Genomic DNA, 19,125 nt, shown 5'->3' on the forward strand with positions numbered 1-19,125 from the left:
GACACAGTCCGGAGTCGTTTATAAGCAACTTTTAGAGAGTATTGACTAACTTTTCTTCATTTAAACATTAATTTATTAACTTTTTACGGGAGAGCTGGGTCCCTGCGTCTCGATCCTACGTCATCACGTGATGTCCCCCCCGCCACCCACCCACCTACCTTAACTTGGCTTCAAGTATCAGCTGCAAGCTTGCATTCCTTCCCTTCACCCAACTTCTTATTCTGGATCCTATCCCTTTCCTTTCCAATCCCAATGAAAGGTATTGGCCCGAAACATCAACTTTTTATTCCTTTCTATAGATGCTGCCTGACCTGCTGAGTTCCTCCAGCAAATAAACTTCACCCCATTATCTCTACACATACAGTATCTTAATTACCAAGGAGTTTTCTGTAGCTGACAGTAAATGCCAATGCAAATTTTAGCTTAGCTACATTAAGTTAAATCAATATCTATCAAACACTATTATATTCCTCCATCCTTGTTAACAAAGAACAGAGAGAATCTTACAGAAATTCATCTACACAAAATAAGGCTCAGTTGCATTCCAAGACAACATGTCAGAAGCAAGGTGTTTGCTTTTGTGATTTAGACCATTACCTTCAAAAATAGAATAGCTATCTTGCATACTACTGGTTATGGGTGCTATGATTTCCCACCCCCATCCAAGATGGAGAACAGAAGATAATGGGAGCAGATAAGAACTGTTTAAATGCTTTGTATCTGTTCTACCAATCAATGAGATTTACAAAAAGATGTTTCCTGCTTGGCATTGCTGCCTGCAGTGCCCACAGGTCAGCTGCAGGGTCATCAGCCAGGGACCACCATTCATTGATGTTTCACTCCCTTAGCTCTGATAAATATTCTGCTGGTAGAGCAGTGGTCTCCCTGCCACCCCCTGCAGCTTTTAATGGGGTTAGTTGGTTCTCTAATTTCTGTCTTTCCTCCTCAGCTACAGTTCCCCAAGGAAATCACCACCACATCTCTCCACCCAGCCATAGTACAAGAGAGTCCTCCTCATTGAGTTGACTACCCCATGAGGGGAAGAAGTGGAGGCTGCTCATGAGCAGAAGAGGCTGATGTACTCAGACCTGGCAGCTGAGTGTAAGGAAGCTAGCTGGAGGACCAACATCTACCCAGTGGTAGGATACCAGGGCTTCGGCAGCACATTGACAAGGTTACTCCATGATATGGCAGTGACTGGAGCACGGCTCAGGAGGGTCACTAGTGACTTGGCTGAAGAAGCTGAGGTCTGGCTGAGGTAGAAGGACAGAAATGTGCTGAGATCTGCCCTCATGCTCCACTCCTTGCCTGTGGAGAAGAGTCCTGAAGGAGCCCTTGCATGGGTGCATTCAGTGCTTTTACCAGCATTAACAAATGGGCTGAATTGTTGTCCCACTGAGGAAAGGCTGCCTCTTGCATCCCTCCTATAGGTCTCTATTGATTTCTGCCAACATCGTTAGGATCTGTATCACTCTTGGGACAGAACAGTCATGCATCCTGCCAGAATGTGGTAGAGGTTGGCAATGGTGGTATCACACAGGGGGCAGCTATTCTCACTGCCAAACCACTAGCAAAGATTTGGGAGGGGGGGGGGGGGGAGGAGGGGAGAGGGCAAAGTATCATAGGTTGCCCTGATCAGGAAGTTTTGGCTTGTGGGACCTTCCACAGGCCAGACCAGCTGAATGACCTGTTGATGGTCCCTCTCATGCTGATCATGTTCCCTGGCAGCCCTGTGTCCACTGCCTTCACCCTGCAGTGCTCCCGCTCTGTCCTTGTTACTTCCTCCACCACCATGACTTTCCTCTCTGTCTTAGAGGCCTTGCACCAGAAACATGCTGCCTTCTCCCAGCCAAGTCCTGCATGTTCAGCCTGGACCTTGTCAACAATCAGGTTCAATGAAGACACTAAAGCTGGTGGACATCCTAGCTCTAAACACTGGTGATCTGAAAGGGCATTGCTAACAGTATCTCTAGGCACAGGTTTCAAAATCTATTAGTACCAGTGGTAACCTCAAACTTAAAGACTCAAAGTAAATTTATTATCAAAGTATATATATGTCATCATATACAACCTTAAGATTCATTTTCTTGAGGGCATTCACAGTAAAGCTAAGAGACAATAGAATCAAGGAAAGACTGCACCCAACAGGATAGACAAAGAACCAACCAACACACACTAAGAGCTGGAGGAACTCAGCAGGCCAGGCAGCATCTATGTAAAAGAATACAGTCAATGTTTCGGGCCGAGACCTTTCAGCGGGACAAACAACCAGTGTGCAAAAGAGAGAGGAGGGAGACAGAGACAGATATTGAGAACATAGGATGAAGAGTCCTTGAAAGTGAATCCATAGGTTGTTGGGATGAAGTTATCCCCTTCAAGAGCCTGATGGTTGAGAGGTGATAGCTGTTCCAGAACCTGGTGGTCTGATTCTTGAGGCTCCTGTACCTTCCTCCTGATGGTAGCAGCAAGAAGAGAGCATGACCTAGGTGGTGAGGGTCCCTGATGATGGATGCTGCCTTCCTGTGACAATGCTCCATGTAGATGTGCTCAATAGAAGGGAGAGCCTTACCCTTGATAGACCAAACTGTATCCACTACTTTTTATAGGCTTTTCCATTCAGGGGCATGGGTGGTGATGCAACCAGTCAGTATACTCTCCATCGCACATCACACATTTGCCAAGTTTTACACAACATGCTGAATCTTTGCAAGCTTCTTAAGAAAGTAGAGACGTTATTGTGCTCTACTATTCTGGTTCTGAAAATTAAACAATAAAGCATTCTTTCATGGGATTTAGTCCCACCCTAACCAAAATTAGCTTAGCCAGATTCCCTAAGCCCAGAAATTTTGCTGACTTCATTCAAAATAGACTCTCCAACTGCATGAGGGAAACCAGGTTGTGAGGTAAGTACATATCAAAACTATATAAAATCAAAATATTACTAAACATATAATTCAGAATAGTTATTTCTGAAAACATACACTGGACAACAAAGATTTTGCTTCCTGAATACTTTTGGGTGTATCTTATGGATTTTGGGCTGCTGATCATTTAAATCACCATGAAATTTCCCTATCACGCACCAATTTTTTGAAATTGCCTATATTTGTCATTTCAATTCATAATTCTAGCTAGAATAACAGACACCAAGATTAAGGAATGCATTTTCATTCTTCTACATATCAAAAAGGTCATCAAGGATAGGCAGTTCAAAGACATCTAGTGGGACTGGAGAAAGTCACATGGAAGGCCTTCAAGGATGTTGTTGCAAATTTTCTTGGCAACTACAGAGCACCAAATTATGTGCAGCCTGTTGACAACATGCTTCAAAACATACAAAACCATGAGGTGCAACATGTCACTAAAGATTCATTTTCTACATTCCCAATTAGACTTCCTCCCTGCAAATTCTGGCACTGTCAGTGACAAGCATGGTGAAAGGTTTTACCAGGACACTGTGGTCATGGAGTAACTGTATCAGAGCAACTGGAATTCATCAATGCTGGCTGAGTATTGTTTGACACTTAAGTGAGAAGCCTTAAGACACTGAGAACAAATGAAAATCATCAACAAAACATTTTTAGCTTAATTAACTATTGCAAAGCATCAGCCCCATTATGCAATTATATTCAATGAAAGTTAATTTCATGTTTCTCCAAATTCTTACGTGATACGTCTGAAGTACTATTTGTGTTCAGCTTTAAGCCATTATAAAAAAAATTCTGGGTAAATAACAGTTCAAAAAAATTTGTTGCCTGGTGTTATCTTTATTCTTTTTCACCAATTTAGTTTTCCAATGACATTAACCAAACACTGAAGGAAGTAGTCTTCTGTGAAGAGAGTAGCCAGGTGAAAGTATTCTCAGATATAGACAGAAAATGCTTTAGCTCTGATACAATACCACACAAATATTAGTGTGATTGGAAGCAATCATAAAGCATGGGTTTCACATATTTATGCAGCCTACTATGTTTACAAATGAAACGAAGTTACTCACTATTTCCAAAGATGCAGATTGCCAGCTCCTCCTGCTGTCATGAAGATATCTCTATTTTGTGGCAAGTGACGGACCTGCCATACAGTGGATTTATACGCCTTGAGAAAAGCAGACACATAAATAGTGTTTATAGTGTTCATAAAAACGAGCGAGAAGCAACACCACCTGCTCCACTTAATAACTACAGAGTTGAGTCACATACCTTCCTCAAAATTATCTACTTTCAAAATACAAAAGATGCAATAAAAATAAAAGACAAGCATATAGTTTCATTCATAAAGAACTCTTTATCTCAGAATATATCAAAGTACATCTAAGCCAAGGACATACATGTGTTAAACTGCAAGAAACACAGGAACCAACCTGTGCACAAGTAGCCCAATAGAACTCAAATTATTAGATAATCTGTTTTTGTGCATTAGCAAAGGAATAAATATTGGCCCTGCATATCTTCAAAATTGTACCATGGGATCTTTCAGGTACAGCCAGGCAAAGGAGCAGGACTTGTGTAAACCCACTGAAATTTACCTGTGCTGGGTCCACTTAATTTTATTGCTGTGGGCATATTTATAGATTTTATTACTTTCCATATGAGCTTTGAAAGTATCCATTGCCAAATCATCTTTTCCTTATAGTCATAGAGCAGTACAGTTTAGAAACAGGCCCTTTGGCCCAACTAGTCCATGTCAAAACCATTTAAACTACCTACTCTCATTGACATGAACTGGGACCATAGCCCCTCTGTACCCCTACCATCTATGTACCTATCTAAACTTCTCTTAAACATTGAAATCGAGCTCGCATAGATCATTTGCGCTGGCAGCTCATTCACAATCTCATGACCCTCTGAGTGAAGCAGTTTTCTCTCATGTTCTTAAACTTCTCACCTTTCACCCTCTGGTTGTAGTCCCACCCAACTTCAGTGAAAAAAGCCTGTTTGTATTTACCCTATCTATACCCCTCATGATTTTGTACACCTCTATCAAATCTCTTCTCAATCTTCTACATTCTAAGGAATAAAGTTCTAACCTATTCAATCTTTCCATACAACTTGGGTACTCCACACTCGGCAACATCCTTGTACATTTTCTCTGCATTCTTTCAACCTTGTTTACATCTTTCCTGTAGGTAGGTAACCAAAACTGCACACAATACTCCAAATTAAGCCTCACCAACGCCTTGTACAACTTCAACATAACATCCCACCTCCTGTACTGAATACATTGATTTATGAAGGCCAAAGTGCAAAAAGCTTTCTTTACAGCCCTACCTACTTGTGACACCATTTTCAACTAATTATGTTTATGTATTTCCAGATCCTTATGTTCAACCAGTCACTGTGTAAAGCCTACCCTGGTTGGTCCTACCGAAGTGCAAAACCTTGCACTTATTTGTCTTAAATTCCATCTGCCATTTTCAGCCCATTTTTCCAAGTTATGCAGATCTTTCTGTCACTCATGATAGCCTTCCTCACTGTCCACTACACCCCCAATCTTGGTGTCATCTGCAAATTTGCTGATCCATTTAACCACTTTATTTTCCAGATCATTGATACAGACAACATACAACACAGGACCCAGCACCGGTCCTTGCAGCACATCACTAGTCACAGACCTCCAGTCAGAGAAGCAACCCCTTTACTACCACCCCTTGGTTTCTCACACAAAGTCAATGTCTAATCCAATTTACTACCTCATCCTCAAAGCCGAGCGACTGTAACTTCTTGACCACCTCCCACACGGGACCTTGTCAAATGCCTTATGAAAGCCCACGTAGACAACATCCACTGCCTTGCCTTCATCCACTTTCCTGGTAACTTCTTTGAAAAACTCTGTAAGGTTGGTTAGACATGACCTACTATGCACAAAGCCATGCTGACTATTCTTAATCAGTCCATGTCTATCCAAATATGTATGTATCCAGTCCCTTAGAATACCTTCCAAAAACGTTCCCACAACTGATGTCAGACTCACCAGCCTATAATTTCCTGGTTTATGTTTAGAGCCTTTTTTAAACATCGGAACAACATTAACTATTGTCCAATCCTCTGGTACCTCTCCTGTTGATTGTGAGGCCCCGGGGATTTATCCACCCTGAGTAACCTCAGGGTAGCAAACACCTCCTCCTTTGTAATCTGTACAGGGTTCATGAAGTTGATGTCGCTTTGCCTCACTTCTATAGACTCTGTATCATCTCCCAAGTACATGCAAGTGCAAAGAATGCACTTAAGATCGCCTAAGTGCTAGAGGAGCTCAGCAGGCCAGGCAACATTCTATGAAAAAAAGTACAGTTGATGTTTTGGGCCAAAACTTCAAACGTCCTTTTTTCCATAGATACTACCTGGCCTGCTGAGTTCCTCCAGCATTTTGTTGTGTGTTGCTCAGAATTCTAGCATCTGCAGATTTTCTCTTGTTTAAGATCTCCCACATCTGTTTTGGCTCCACATGGATTACTGTTCTGGTCTTCCAAGGTACCAATTTTGTCCCTAGTAATTCTTTTGCTCTTAACTTACTTGTAGAATCCCTTAGGATTCTCTTTCACCTTGTCTGCTAGAGGAAATTCATGCCTTCTTTCAGCCTTGCTGAGTTTTTTAAAAAAAGTATTCTCTTGCATTTCCTGTACTCCATAAGCACCTTATTTATTCCTCCTTGCCTATACCTGATATGCACTTTTTTTTTCTTTAATCAGGGCCTCAATACCTCTTGAAAACCAAGGTTCACAACACTTATGTTTACCTTTTATTGACAGGCACATACAAGCTTTGTACTCTCAAAATTTCATTTTTGAAGGCCTCCCACTTTCCAGGTACACCTTTGCCAAAAAACAGACTGTCCCAATCCACACTTGCCAGATCATTTATGATACTTTCAAAATCGGCCTTCCTCCAATCTAGAATCTCAACTCGCAGAACAGACATACTTCTTTGCATATTTACTTTGAAACTAATGACATTGTGATCACTGGATGCAAAATATTGCCCGACCCAAATTTCTATTTCACTCCCTAACAGCAGATTAGTATCACATGCAGAGTAGCGTTGGGACTTCTGCGTACTGATGAATGAAACCTTCCTGAACACATTTGACAAACTCTATCCTATCTAGTCCTTTCACAGTATGGGATTCCCAGTCAATATATGGAAAGTTAATATCACCAACTATAACAACCTCATGTTACTTGCAACAGTTTGCAATCTCTTCACAAATTAGGACTCACAACTTATAAAACCTCTTCTGCTGCATATACTGAATTTCAAACACCCCTTCAAAACAGAAAAAAATAGGAGTAGGTATAGACTACCAAGACCCTCAAGCCTGTCCCACCATTCCACATGATCATAGCTGATCTACTACTGGCCTTAACTCCTCTTCTATGTGAGATTCCCATAGTCTTTAATTGCTCAGTCCTTCAAATATTTATCAATATCCAGCTTAAATATATCAAATTATCTGACCTCTGCCATCCTCATGGACAGAATTCCAGACATTAACTATTTTCTGAGAGAAGCACTTTTTTAAAAAAAACACATCTCACTTTAAATGACTGATTCCTTGACATCTCAAACTTTTGATATTTACCGTCATATTTACCTTAGTATCTTGTACCTCTCATTCTTCAAAGATCCAAAGAATGCAGACTCTTGCTTTTTAGTTACTCTTCAAAGAGCAACCCTCTCAACCTATGTTCCCTCTAAGCTGTGCAAGTGTGCGTGTGCACACACGTTTTGCAACCAAATTAATGTGCACACAAAAGATTAGTTACCTAAAATAATGTAGTAATTAATAATTATACTTATTGAAAATAATCTTTTAGCTAAATGTTTCTGTTAACTAGTTAGTTTGTTTTTCAAATACCACAATGCACGTCACTAATTTACATCACCTCACCTTTCCTGTTCTGGTTTGTACAGCTGCACCAAGGCGGCAGCCATCTTTGGCGGACAATGTTCATATCGTAAAGTTTACAGAGATCTGTTTCAAATTGTGTAGATAGCTACTAAGTTTTTATTGAAAAAATATTGATTTACTATGTCGAATTCAAAAGAAGTGAAGGGCATGAGGCACAAGAGAACTGCAAATTTGTTTAAAGTTCAATGGTTTAACAAAATAGTAGAAACTGCTACACCGAAAATGTCACAGTAGATACAAGTTCGCTGTTGACTTTTATAAATGGTCTTTGTGTTCATTTAGAAGAAAGATTTCCTGAAGATGAGGTACAAGAATGGTCAGCTTTTGATTTCTCCGCAATTGCAGATTGTGACTTCACATTTGGTGATGAACAAGTTAATACCTCATGTCTAAGATATCATGATTTTCTAGCTGAAAATACTGTAGTAGTTAGACAGTTTAATTATTTCAAATTTTCCGTGCAAGAAAAAATCAAATCTAATTTGAATTTTGAAAAAATCAAAGTCCGATTTCAAACTTTGCTCAAATGGTGGCATTTGTACTTCTACAGTTTTGCGACCTTGCAGAGTAAATGGACATTGGGGGAACCTTTCTTGCGTCTAGTGCGGACTGTGAGTGAGGTTTTAGCCTAATGAATCAACTCAAAAACAAGCTGAGAAACCGTTTAGGTGAATGTCATTTGGATATGTTAATGAGAATCAAAAGCTATCAAGTGGATGGAAGTTCTACTAGTCTCGATAGCGTTTACAAAGAATGGGTAAATGCCAAAGACAGGAGACAGAAAAAGTAACTGAGTGACTTAAATATGTATGTTATTTTGGTGTTATTCTGTGCGATTTTATGTCAAATATTTTGTAAACCTACATAAATAGTGCCGTGTGTGCATTCAGTGCACACATACCTTTGTCACAGGAAAAAAAATTGCACAACATAAGATTTTTGCGCACACTGACTACTAAAAATTAGAGGGACCATTGCTCTCAACGCAAGAATTAGCTAGCATGAATCGCCTTTGTACTGCTTCCTATGCTTCTGTATTTTCAATTCCTACAGCCTTTGACCATTCTTTCCAAATCTGCTCATTTAATTTGTTTTCAAATAGTGGAGTTAAAAATAATACAATCCCAAAACTGCTCTGGAAAGTAAATAAAAATTCAGTAATGCTTTCATATGCTATAAATGGATCTTTGCTCATTTGGTATTGTCATGACCTCAGCCCCCTCCTTTGTGAGAATCGCAAGAGAGAGAGAGAGAGAGAGCCTTACGGTTTGGAATGTGGGCTGGTCGCTCAACAAGACAAAAGCCTTGGACATAGCCATTGTCTTGGGAGACACCTTTGTGGAATAAGGAACTGGCCTACGTGCAAACTCTCAGGGCAATGTGAGATGGGTGATGGGGGAAGGATTGCCTCGCCCACCCTGATGGACATCTACAACCCTGCCAATCCAGATAAAAGGTGGGCTGCTGAGGCGGGGCCTCAGACGCACCAAGGAGACACATGAAGAAGACACGATAGTGCTTCCCGTCGGAGCGGGAAGCCATTTTGAAGGAAGCCACGTGCGTTAGATTCCGGATCGGGAGTCTGTGGCTGGAACCAAAGGACAAACCATTTTAACTAGCAACAGGGATTTGCTTCGCAAAGACAACGGGCAAGTGTTCCTTCTCTCTCTATCCAACACGTGAAATGTCAGCGGTTCCCGAAACGGGGAAGCCTGCAGACTTTGAGTGACTCTTATACCCAATTGGACTCAGTATCCCCTAGACAACGATAGAGCTCATTTTTGATTGATTATTACTACACCTGTGCTTTAGATTGAGTTTTGACGATGTATATGATCTGAATGTTTTGTAGTAACCATACGTTTGTGCCCCTTTATAAATAAAAACGTTTGAAAATAGTAGCACCAGGCTTCAGCGGACCTATCTATCTTTGCTGGTAAGTCACCCGGTTACTGGGGAACGTAACAAGTGGGGCCTTGTCCTGGATTTGAAACCAAAGGGGAGGGTCAGTGAATCGGGCTGTAAGTCCAAACTTAAATCTGGTTACGCAGGTAGCCAGACAGGAAACCAGCAAAGATGGATGTGGGTGAATTTATGAGAAACCCGACTGTAGAGGCGCTAGGCACGGCTACCAAATCAGACTTGGTAAATCTGGCAAAGGGGTTAGACCTCGCAGAGGTGAGGTCATCAATGAAAAAGCAGGAAGTGCAAAGGGTCATAAATCAGTATTACACTGGGAAGGAGGTGTTTGCAGCTGAGGATTTGGAAAATATCCCCGAAAAGAGATTAGCGAGTGGGACAGATCAGGTAGAGTTGGAGAAAGTAAGGTTGGAACATGATCTTAAAGTAAAGCAGCTAGAAGCAGCTGAAAAGGCTGAGGAACGGGCTGCAAAGGAAAAGGAACGGGCTGAGGAACGAGCTGCAAAGGAAAAGGAAAAGGAAAGGGAGCAAGTGTTCAAACTAAAGGAATTAGAGATGAAACGGGGTCATGAGCTCCAGCTAAAGCAGCTAGAAGCAGAAGCAGAAGAGAAAGAGGAACAAAGGAGCCATGAATTGGAGCTGGACAGGCGAAAGCAAGAGCGAAGAGCTCAAGGGCAAGAGAGAGAGGAGGGGTTTGATGTTAGTCGGGCGTTGAGGTTGGTCCCCCCCTTCGAGGAGACGGATGTTGATAGTTATTTCTTGCTTTTTGAAAAGGTGGCAGTGAATCAGAAGTGGCCCAGAGAGCAGTGGGTGGCGTTGTTACAAAGTGTGTTACGAGGGAAAGCACAGCGGGCATATGCCGCGTTGCCCCCAGAAGGGGAAGGGAATTATGACCAAGTAAAGGAGGCCATTCTCCGAGGTTACGAGTTAGTACCTGAGGCGTATAGACAAAGGTTCCGAAATTTAAGGAAAGGGTGGAATCAAACGTATACCGAGCTAGCCCATGAGAAGGTGTGCTCTTGGACCATTGGTGCACCGCGGAAAAGGTGGCCGAGAATTATGGGCGTCTCAGGGAGTTATTTTTGATTGAGGAATTTAAAGGTTGTGTTCCGGAAGAGATCCGAATGTATTTAAATGAGAGGACGAATCAGTCCATCTCAGAAATTGCTAGGTTTGCAGATGAATATGCCCTAACCCACAAGACAAAGTTTTCCTCGCCAAAAAGTTACCTGAGAGACCATCGGAATGGTAGGGAAAGTCCGCCGGCTAAGGGAGAAACTCCGCCGGGAGCTAGCAGAAAAAGTGAGGATAACAGGCAGGAAACCTGGAGATTTCCTGGTTTAACCTGTTTTAATTGTGGAAAGGTGGGACATATTGCATCAAAATGCCCTGCTCCGAGGAAGGAGCCGGAAAGAGGGAAAGCAGCTATTCCAATAGGCTGTGTTGCGTCGATCAGAAAATCGACAAGAAGGCCCCAGGTAGATGGAATACAGGAGGGGCGGGAGACATTTAGGTCCGAAGGAACCGTGTCCTTGAGGGAAGGGGACCCCCCAATCCCCGTACGAATTTGGAGAGACAAGGGGGCGGAGCTATCATTAATTAGCCGTAACGTATTACAATTCGGACCTCGGACGGGAGAGGTAGCCCTGAGAGGCATAGGAAACCGGACCGAGGTGGTGCCTTTGCATAGGGTCCTTCTAGATTGTGAGTTGGTGTCGGGACCAGTGGAACTGGGGGTCCTGCCGGAGTTGCCGGGGGAAGGCGTGGACGTCCATCTGGGTAATGACCTAGCGGGTGGGAAGATGGGTACCGCCGTGAAGCTGACCACCCAGCCCGTGAGAGTTGAGGACCCTCCCTCAGATAAAAAAATCTATCCCGCATGTGCGGTCACTCGCAGCATGTCGGAAAGGGCAGCTGAGACCGAGAGCGGTTTGAATCTGGCCAGTTTTGATTTGGCCGAGACGTTTTTACCGACTCTGTACCAGCGAGAGTCAGAGGAAGGAAAACTGGAGAGTAGGGAGGAAAGAGAGAGTAATTGGGAAGAGGTAGACCTGTCCTTAGCAAGAAGAGAGTTTGTACGGAAACAGAAAGGTGACGAGGAGCTGGTAGCCTTGAGAGAGTCGGTTCTCTCTGAGACTGAACTGGAGGCAGAGCCAGAGGGTTATTATCTCCAGGAGGGGGTGTTGATGAGGAAGTGGAGACCCCCCGCGGTGCCGGCTGATGAGGACTGGGCGGTGATACATCAGATAGTAGTCCCGAAAGTATATCGGGACAAAATTCTTGACTTAGCCCATAAGGGACCTTTAGGTGGGCATTTAGGAATAAAGAAGACAGTGGAGCGGGTTCAGAGAGAGTTCTATTGACCAAACCTGAGAAAAGATATTACTGAGTATTGTAAAAGATGTCATACATGCCAGGTGGTGGGTAAACCGAATCAAGTTATCCCTAAGGCCCCCCTCCGATCTATCCCCGCATGTGAGGAGCCTTTCTCCCGAGTCATTGTGGATTTTGTGGGACCCTTACCTAAAACTGCGAGTGGGCGGCAGTATATCATGACCCTGATGTGTGCCGCTACACGATTTCCCGAGGCCGTGCCTCTGGGTAGTATTAGGACCTCTGCGGTGGTGAAGGCCCTTATTAAATTCTTTACCACCGTGGGGCTGCCCAAGGAGATACAATCAGACCAGGGAAGTACATTCACGTCTAGCACATTTCGGCAGCTGATGACCCAGCTAGGGGTAAAGCAGATTCTGGCCTCTGCGTATCACCCGGAGTCACAGGGAGCGTTGGAAAGGTTCCACGCTACCCTAAAGACCATGCTTAAAGCTTATTGTCAGGAGATCGTTCGAGACTGGGATGAGGCTTTACCCCTTTTGTTATTTGCCGTAAGAGATACAGTCCAGTGCTCCCTGGGGTTCAGTCCGTTCGAGCTGTTTTTCGGTCACAGGCCCAGGGGACCCCTAACCCTACTGAAAGAAAAGTGGTCTAGCCCGACCGTCCAAGTCAGTGTGATCGACTATGTGCTGAAATTCCGGGAAAGGCTGCATAAAGTATGTGCCTTGGCAAAAGAAAACCTTAAAGCCTCCCAGGAAAAAATGAGTCAGTGGTATAACCTGAGAGCGAGAGAACGAGAGTTTCACGTGGGCGACCGGGTCTTGGTCCTATTCCCGGTAGCTACTGTTATGCCGTTGGCCCCCTCCTTTGTGAAAATCGCAAGAACTCTAGTTAAGGGGGGTCAACTGACCCAAGAGAGAGAGACGTGCGGAAGACCACGTTCTCCCAAGAAGCAGAATAACGGTGACTTTGACTATTGTCTCATGGAGACCACGTGAAAAGCCCTCGGGCAAAGTGGGCTGGTTGAGAGAAAGATCGCATTACCTGCAACTTGATTGATACCTGCGATCCCGTGAAGAAGTATAAAGGCGGGTCTGAGGGGAGGACCCTCAGATGCACCCAGCAGACGCACCCAGGAGACACGAGATCGATTCCCGTGGGAGCAGGACGCCATTTTGAAGGAAGCCACGTATGCTAGATTCCGAATTTGAATCTGTGGCTAAAACCAACGAAAGACTGCTTTTAAAAATAACAACGGGGAAGTCTGCTCCCCTGATTCCAAGGATTTGCTCTGCCAAGACGACGGGCAAGTGTGCATCTTTTCTAAATTATAAAGGAAAAAGCCTGCAAACTTCTGAGTGACTCTTAAGACTTCCGTTGGACTCAGTATTACCCCCTAGACAACTGTAGAGCTTATTTCTGATTGATTATGGTTACACCGGTGTTTTAGATTGAGTTTTGACGATCTGAATGTTTTGTATTAACCATACGTTTGTGCCCTTGTTGAATAAAACGTTTGAAAATAGTAGCATCCGACTCAGCTGATCCATCTATCTTTGCTGGTAAGTTACCTGGTTACGGGGTTTTCGTAACAAGTGGGGTTCTCGTCCCGGATTTGAAACCAAACGGGAGGGTCAGTGAATCGGGCTGTAAGTCCAAACTTAAATCTGGTTACGCAGGTAGCCAGACGGGAAACCAGCAAAGATGGATGTGTCGGAATTTAGGAGAAACCCGACGGTAGAGGCGCTAGGGAAGGCTACAAAATCAGACTTGGTAAATTTGGCGCAGGCATTAGACCTCACAGCGGTGAAGCCAGCAATGAAAAAGCAGGAAGTGCGAAGGGTCATACAACAGCATTACGTTGGGAAGAAGGTGTTTGCAGCTGAGGATTTGGAAAATATTCCCGAAAGGAGATTAGTGAGTGGGACAAATCAGGCAGAGTTGGAGAAAGCAAGGCTGGAACATGAGTTTAAAATAAAGCAGCTAGAAGTAGAAGCAGCTGAGAAGGCTGCAGAGAGAGAAGCCGAGAGAGCTGAGAGGGAAAAAGAAGCCGAGAGAGCTGAGAGGGAAAAAGAAGCCGAGAGAGCCGCAAAGGAAAGGGCTGTGGAAAGAGAGCATGTGTTCAAACTAAAGCAGCTAGAAGCAGAAGCAGAAGAGAAAGAGAAACAAAGGAACCATGAATTGGAGCTGGACAGGCGAAAGCAAGAGCGAAGAACTCAAGGGCAAGAGAGAGAGGAGGGGTTTGATATTAGTCGGGCGTTGAGGTTGGTCCCCCCGTTCGAGGAGACGGATGTTGATAGTTATTTCTTGCTTTTTGAAAAGGTGGCAGGGAATCAGCAGTGGCCCAGAGAGCAATGGGTGGCGTTGTTACAAAGTGTGTTACGAGGAAAAGCACAGCGGGTATATACCGCGCTGCCCCCGGAAAGGGACGGAAATTATGCTCAAGTAAAGGAGGCCTTTCTCCGAGGTTACGAGTTAGTACCTGAGGCGTATAGACAAAGGTTCCGAAACTTAAAAAGAGGGTGGAATCAAACGTATACCGAGCTAGCCCATGAGAAGGGTGTGCTCTTGGACCGTTGGTGCACAGCTGAAAAGGTGGCCGAGAACTATGGGCGTCTCAGGGAGTTAGTTTTGATTGAGGAATTTAAAGGTTGCGTTCCGGAAGAAATCCGAATGTATTTAAATGAGAGGACGAATCAGTCCATCTCAGAGATGGCTAGGGTCGCAGATGAATATGCCCTAACCCACAAGACAAAGTTTTCCTCGCCAAAAAGTTACCCGAGAGACCGTCGGAATGGTAGGGAAAGTCCGCCGGCTAAGGGAGAAACTCCGCCGGGAGCTAGCACAAAAAGTGAGGATAACAGACAGGAAACCTGGAGATCTCCTGGTTTAAACTGTTTTAATTGTGGAAAGGTGGGACATATTGCATCAAAATGCACTGCTCCGAGGAAGGAGTCGGAACGAGGGAAAGCAGCTATTTCCATAGGCTGTGTTGCGTCGATCCGAAAATCGACAAGCAGGCCCCAGACAGATGGAATACAGGAGGGGCGGGAGACATTTAGGTCCGAAGGAACCGTGGCTTTGAAGGAAGGGGACCCCCCAATTCCCGTACGAATTTGGAGAGACACGGGGGCGGAACTATCGTTAATTAGCCATAATGTGTTAAAATTCGGCCCTCGCACGGGGGAGGTAGCCCTTAGAGGTATCGGGAACCGAACCGAGGTCGTGCCTTTGCATAGGGTCTTTCTAGATTGTGAGTTGGTGTCGGGACCAGTAGATCTGGGGGTCCTGCCGGAATTGCCAGGAGAAGGAGTGGACGTCCTTCTGGGTAACGACCTAGCAGGTGGGAAGATGGGTGCCGCCGTGAAGCTGACCACCCAGCCCGTGAGAGTTGAAGACCCTCCCTCAGAAAAAAAATTCTATCCCGCATGTGCGGTCACTCGCAGCATGTCGAAAAGGGCCGCTGAGACCGAGAGCGGGTGGAATCTGGCCAGTTTTGATTTGGCAGAAACTTTTTTACCGACTCTGTACCAACGAGAGTCCGAGGAAAGGAAAACGGAGAGTAGGGAGGAACGAGTGGGAAATCGGGAAGAGGTAGACCGGTCCTTAGCCAGAAGAGAGTTTGTACGGGAACAGAATGGTGACGAGGAGCTGGTAGCCTTGAGAGAGTCGGTTCTCTCCGAGACTGAACTGGAGGCAGAGCCAGAGGGTTATTATCTCCAGGAGGGGGTGTTGATGAGGAAGTGGAGACCCCCTGCGGTGCAGGCCGATGAGGACTGGGCGGTGCTACATCAGATAGTAGCCCCGAAAGTATATCGGGACGACATTCTTGACTTAGCCCATAAGGGACCTTTAGGCGGGCATTTAGGAATAAAGAAGACCGTGGAGCGGGTTCAGAGAGAATTCTATTGGCCCAATCTGAGAAAAGATGTTACTGAGTATTGTAAAAGATGTCATACCTGCCAGGTGGTGGGTAAGCCGAATCAAGTTATCCCTAAGGCCCCCCTCCGACCTATTCCCGCATATGAGGAGCCTTTCTCCCGAGTCATTGTGGATTTTGTGGGACCCTTACCTAAAACTGCGAGTGGGCGGCAGTATATCATGACCCTGATGTGTGCCGCTACACGATTTCCCGAGGCCGTGCCTCTGGGTAGTATTAGGACCTCTGCGGTGGTGAAGGCCCTTATCAAATTCTTTACCACCGTGGGGCTACCCAAGGAGATACAATCAGACCAGGGAAGTACATTCACGTCGAGCGCATTTCGGCAGATGATGACCCAGCTCGGGGTGAAGCAGATTATGGCCTCTGCGTACCACCCGGAGTCACAGGGAGCATTGGAAAGGTTCCACGCTACCCTAAAGACCATGCTTAAAGCTTATTGCCAGGAGAACGTTCGAGACTGGGATGAGGCTTTACCCCTTTTGTTATTTGCCGTAAGAGATACAGTGCAGTGCTCCCTGGGGTTCAGTCCGTTCGAGCTGGTTTTCGGTCACAGGCCCAGGGGACCCCTAACCCTACTGAAAGAAAAATGGTCTAACCCGACCGCCCAAGTCAGTGTGGTCGACTATGTGCTGAAATTACGGGAAAGGCTGCGTCAAGTATGCGCCTTGGCAAACGAAAACCTTAAAGCCTCTCAGGAAAAAATGGGTCAGTGGTATAACAAGAGAGCGAGAGAACGAGAGTTTCACGTGGGCGACCGGGTCCTGGTCCTATTCCCGGTAGCTACTCACCCCCTGGGGGCGAGGTTTCAAGGACCATATACAGTGCGTAAGAAAATAGACTTGCTGAATTACGTGATCGAAACCCCCGACCGATGAAAGCCGACCCAGTTAGTTCACGTGAACATGATAAAAGGGTATCACGAACCCACCCCCACGGTTGTTGGCGCGGCCATGAAAGCCGATGAGGTAGGGGGGGATGGTAAGGAGGAACCAGAACGGTTCGACAGGATAGGTATAGTCCCTGCCAGATTAGAGAACTCTGTCGTATTGGCGAATCTTGCGGGTAAAGTTGGCCACTTAAAGCCTGAACAGCGGGAGCAGGTAATACAGCTCGTTAACCGGCATGCAGACTTATGCCCAGATGTTCCCCGAAGGTGTAATGGGACGCAACATGATGTGATAGCTACCTCAACCCAACCTATTAAACAAGCCCCTTATCGGATGAATCTTGAAAAGAGCCAGCTGGTAGAGAAGGAGATTGAACATATGCTAGCTGCTGGGATAATCCGCGAATCCTCTTCCGCGTGGGCTTCTCCTTGCGTGGTTGTCCCAAAGCCGGACGGGACCATAAGATTCTGTACCGATTATCGGAAGGTCAACGCGGTTACCCAGACCGATGCTTACCCTCTTCCCTGGGTGGATGATTGCATTGATCAACTGGGGAAGGCAAGGTACATCACAAAAATTGACTTGCTAAAGGGGTACTGGTGCGTTCCTTTAACAGACAGGGCTCGAGAGATTTCAGCCTTTGTCACCCCGTCTGGGTTGTACGAGTACAACGTTATGCCGTTTGGGATGAAAAATGCCCCAGGGACATTTCAGCGGATGATAGACGCTGTGATAAAGGGGTTAATCCACACCAAGGCTTATCTTGACGATGTGGTAGTTTGGAATGACACCTGGGAGGAGCATCTGGGGGCTGTAGAAAGTTTGTTTACCCGAATGTCGGCAGCCCACCTTACAGTAAACCTCGCCAAGAGTGAGTTTGGTCATGCCACGATCACCTATCTGGGGTATGTGGTGGGAGACGGGCAGTTGGCCCCTGTGCAGGCGAAGGTCCGAGCTATTTCCGAGGTCCCTGTACCCTACAATAAAAGGGCCCTGAGGAGGTTTCTGGGCATGGTGGGATACTATCGGAAATTCTGTAAAAATTTCGCGGACATTGCGCTCCCCCTTACAAAATTACTGCAGAAGGAGGAAAAATTTGAGTGGGGTCATTCTTGTCAGAATGCCTTTGAAAAGTTAAAAGCCATATTGTGCCATGACCCTGTGTTAAAAGCGCCCGATCTGTTATCCCCCTTCTCCTTGGCCACGGACGCCAGCGATGAGGCTGCAGGAGCAGTCCTACTGCAGCAAGCGGGGGATGGAGTGGAGCACCCGGTAGCATATTTCTCTCGGAAGTTCAATAGACACCAGAGGAATTACTCTGCCGTGGAAAAGGAATTGTTAGCGCTTGTGTTGGCGATACAACATTTCGAAGTGTACATTTGTCCGGCGCAAAGACCCCTAGTGGTCTATACCGATCACAACCCGCTGGTATTCTTGGACAATATGAAAAATAAAAACAGGAGGTTATTAAGCTGGAGTCTGATGCTGCAGGAATTCGATATTAAGATCCAGCACATTAAGGGGAGTGATAATGTGCTAGCGGATTGTTTATCTAGGTGCTGAATTAAATGTAAAATGTATGGCTCTGCAGTTAAAACGAAAAGCTTGTGTGTTGTGTTAGATTCAAAAATCCTATAAGACTCACTGAGCTGAAGTTTGATGCTACCAGACTTTAGTACGGTACGTGATGTTAAGATATTAAAGAAAGGGGCACTGTAATTGTTACCTGTTTAGATACTGACTGGAATGTATAACGGTAGTACTCTGTGAAGAGAAAAGCTTGTGTAGTATGTTAGAGTCCAGAAAAAATCCTGTACCAACTTGTTTTTAAATGCTGGTAAAAAAAACTTTTAAGAGGGGAGGTGTCATGACCTCAGCCCCCTCCTTTGTGAGAATCGCAAGAGAGAGAGAGAGAGAGAGAGAGAGAGAGCCTTACGGTTTGGAATGTGGGCTGGTCGCTCAACAAGACAAAAGCCTTGGACATAGCCATTGTCTTGGGAGACACCTTTGTGGAATAAGGAACTGGCCTACGTGCAAACTCTCAGGGTAATGTGAGATGGGTGATGGGGGAAGGATTGCCTCGCCCCCCCCCCCCCACCCTGACGGACATCTACAACCCTGCCAATCCAGATAAAA

General features: G+C 45.2%; 1 protein-coding gene across 1 annotated transcript in view; it reads right to left on the reverse strand.

The window, feature by feature from the left end:
- Positions 1 to 19,125, reverse strand: part of dnaaf10 (dynein axonemal assembly factor 10) — a 43,822-nt gene that overhangs the window by 5,585 nt on the left and 19,112 nt on the right. Inside the window, exon 7 of the mRNA XM_073051247.1 lies at positions 3,998 to 4,095. Within this exon, the coding sequence (XP_072907348.1) occupies positions 3,998 to 4,095 (98 nt within the window). The remainder of the gene's footprint in view (positions 1 to 3,997; positions 4,096 to 19,125) is intronic.

The sequence above is a fragment of the Hemitrygon akajei genome, chromosome 7 (genome assembly GCF_048418815.1).
Source record: "Hemitrygon akajei chromosome 7, sHemAka1.3, whole genome shotgun sequence".
Classification (NCBI taxonomy): Eukaryota; Metazoa; Chordata; class Chondrichthyes; order Myliobatiformes; family Dasyatidae; genus Hemitrygon; species Hemitrygon akajei.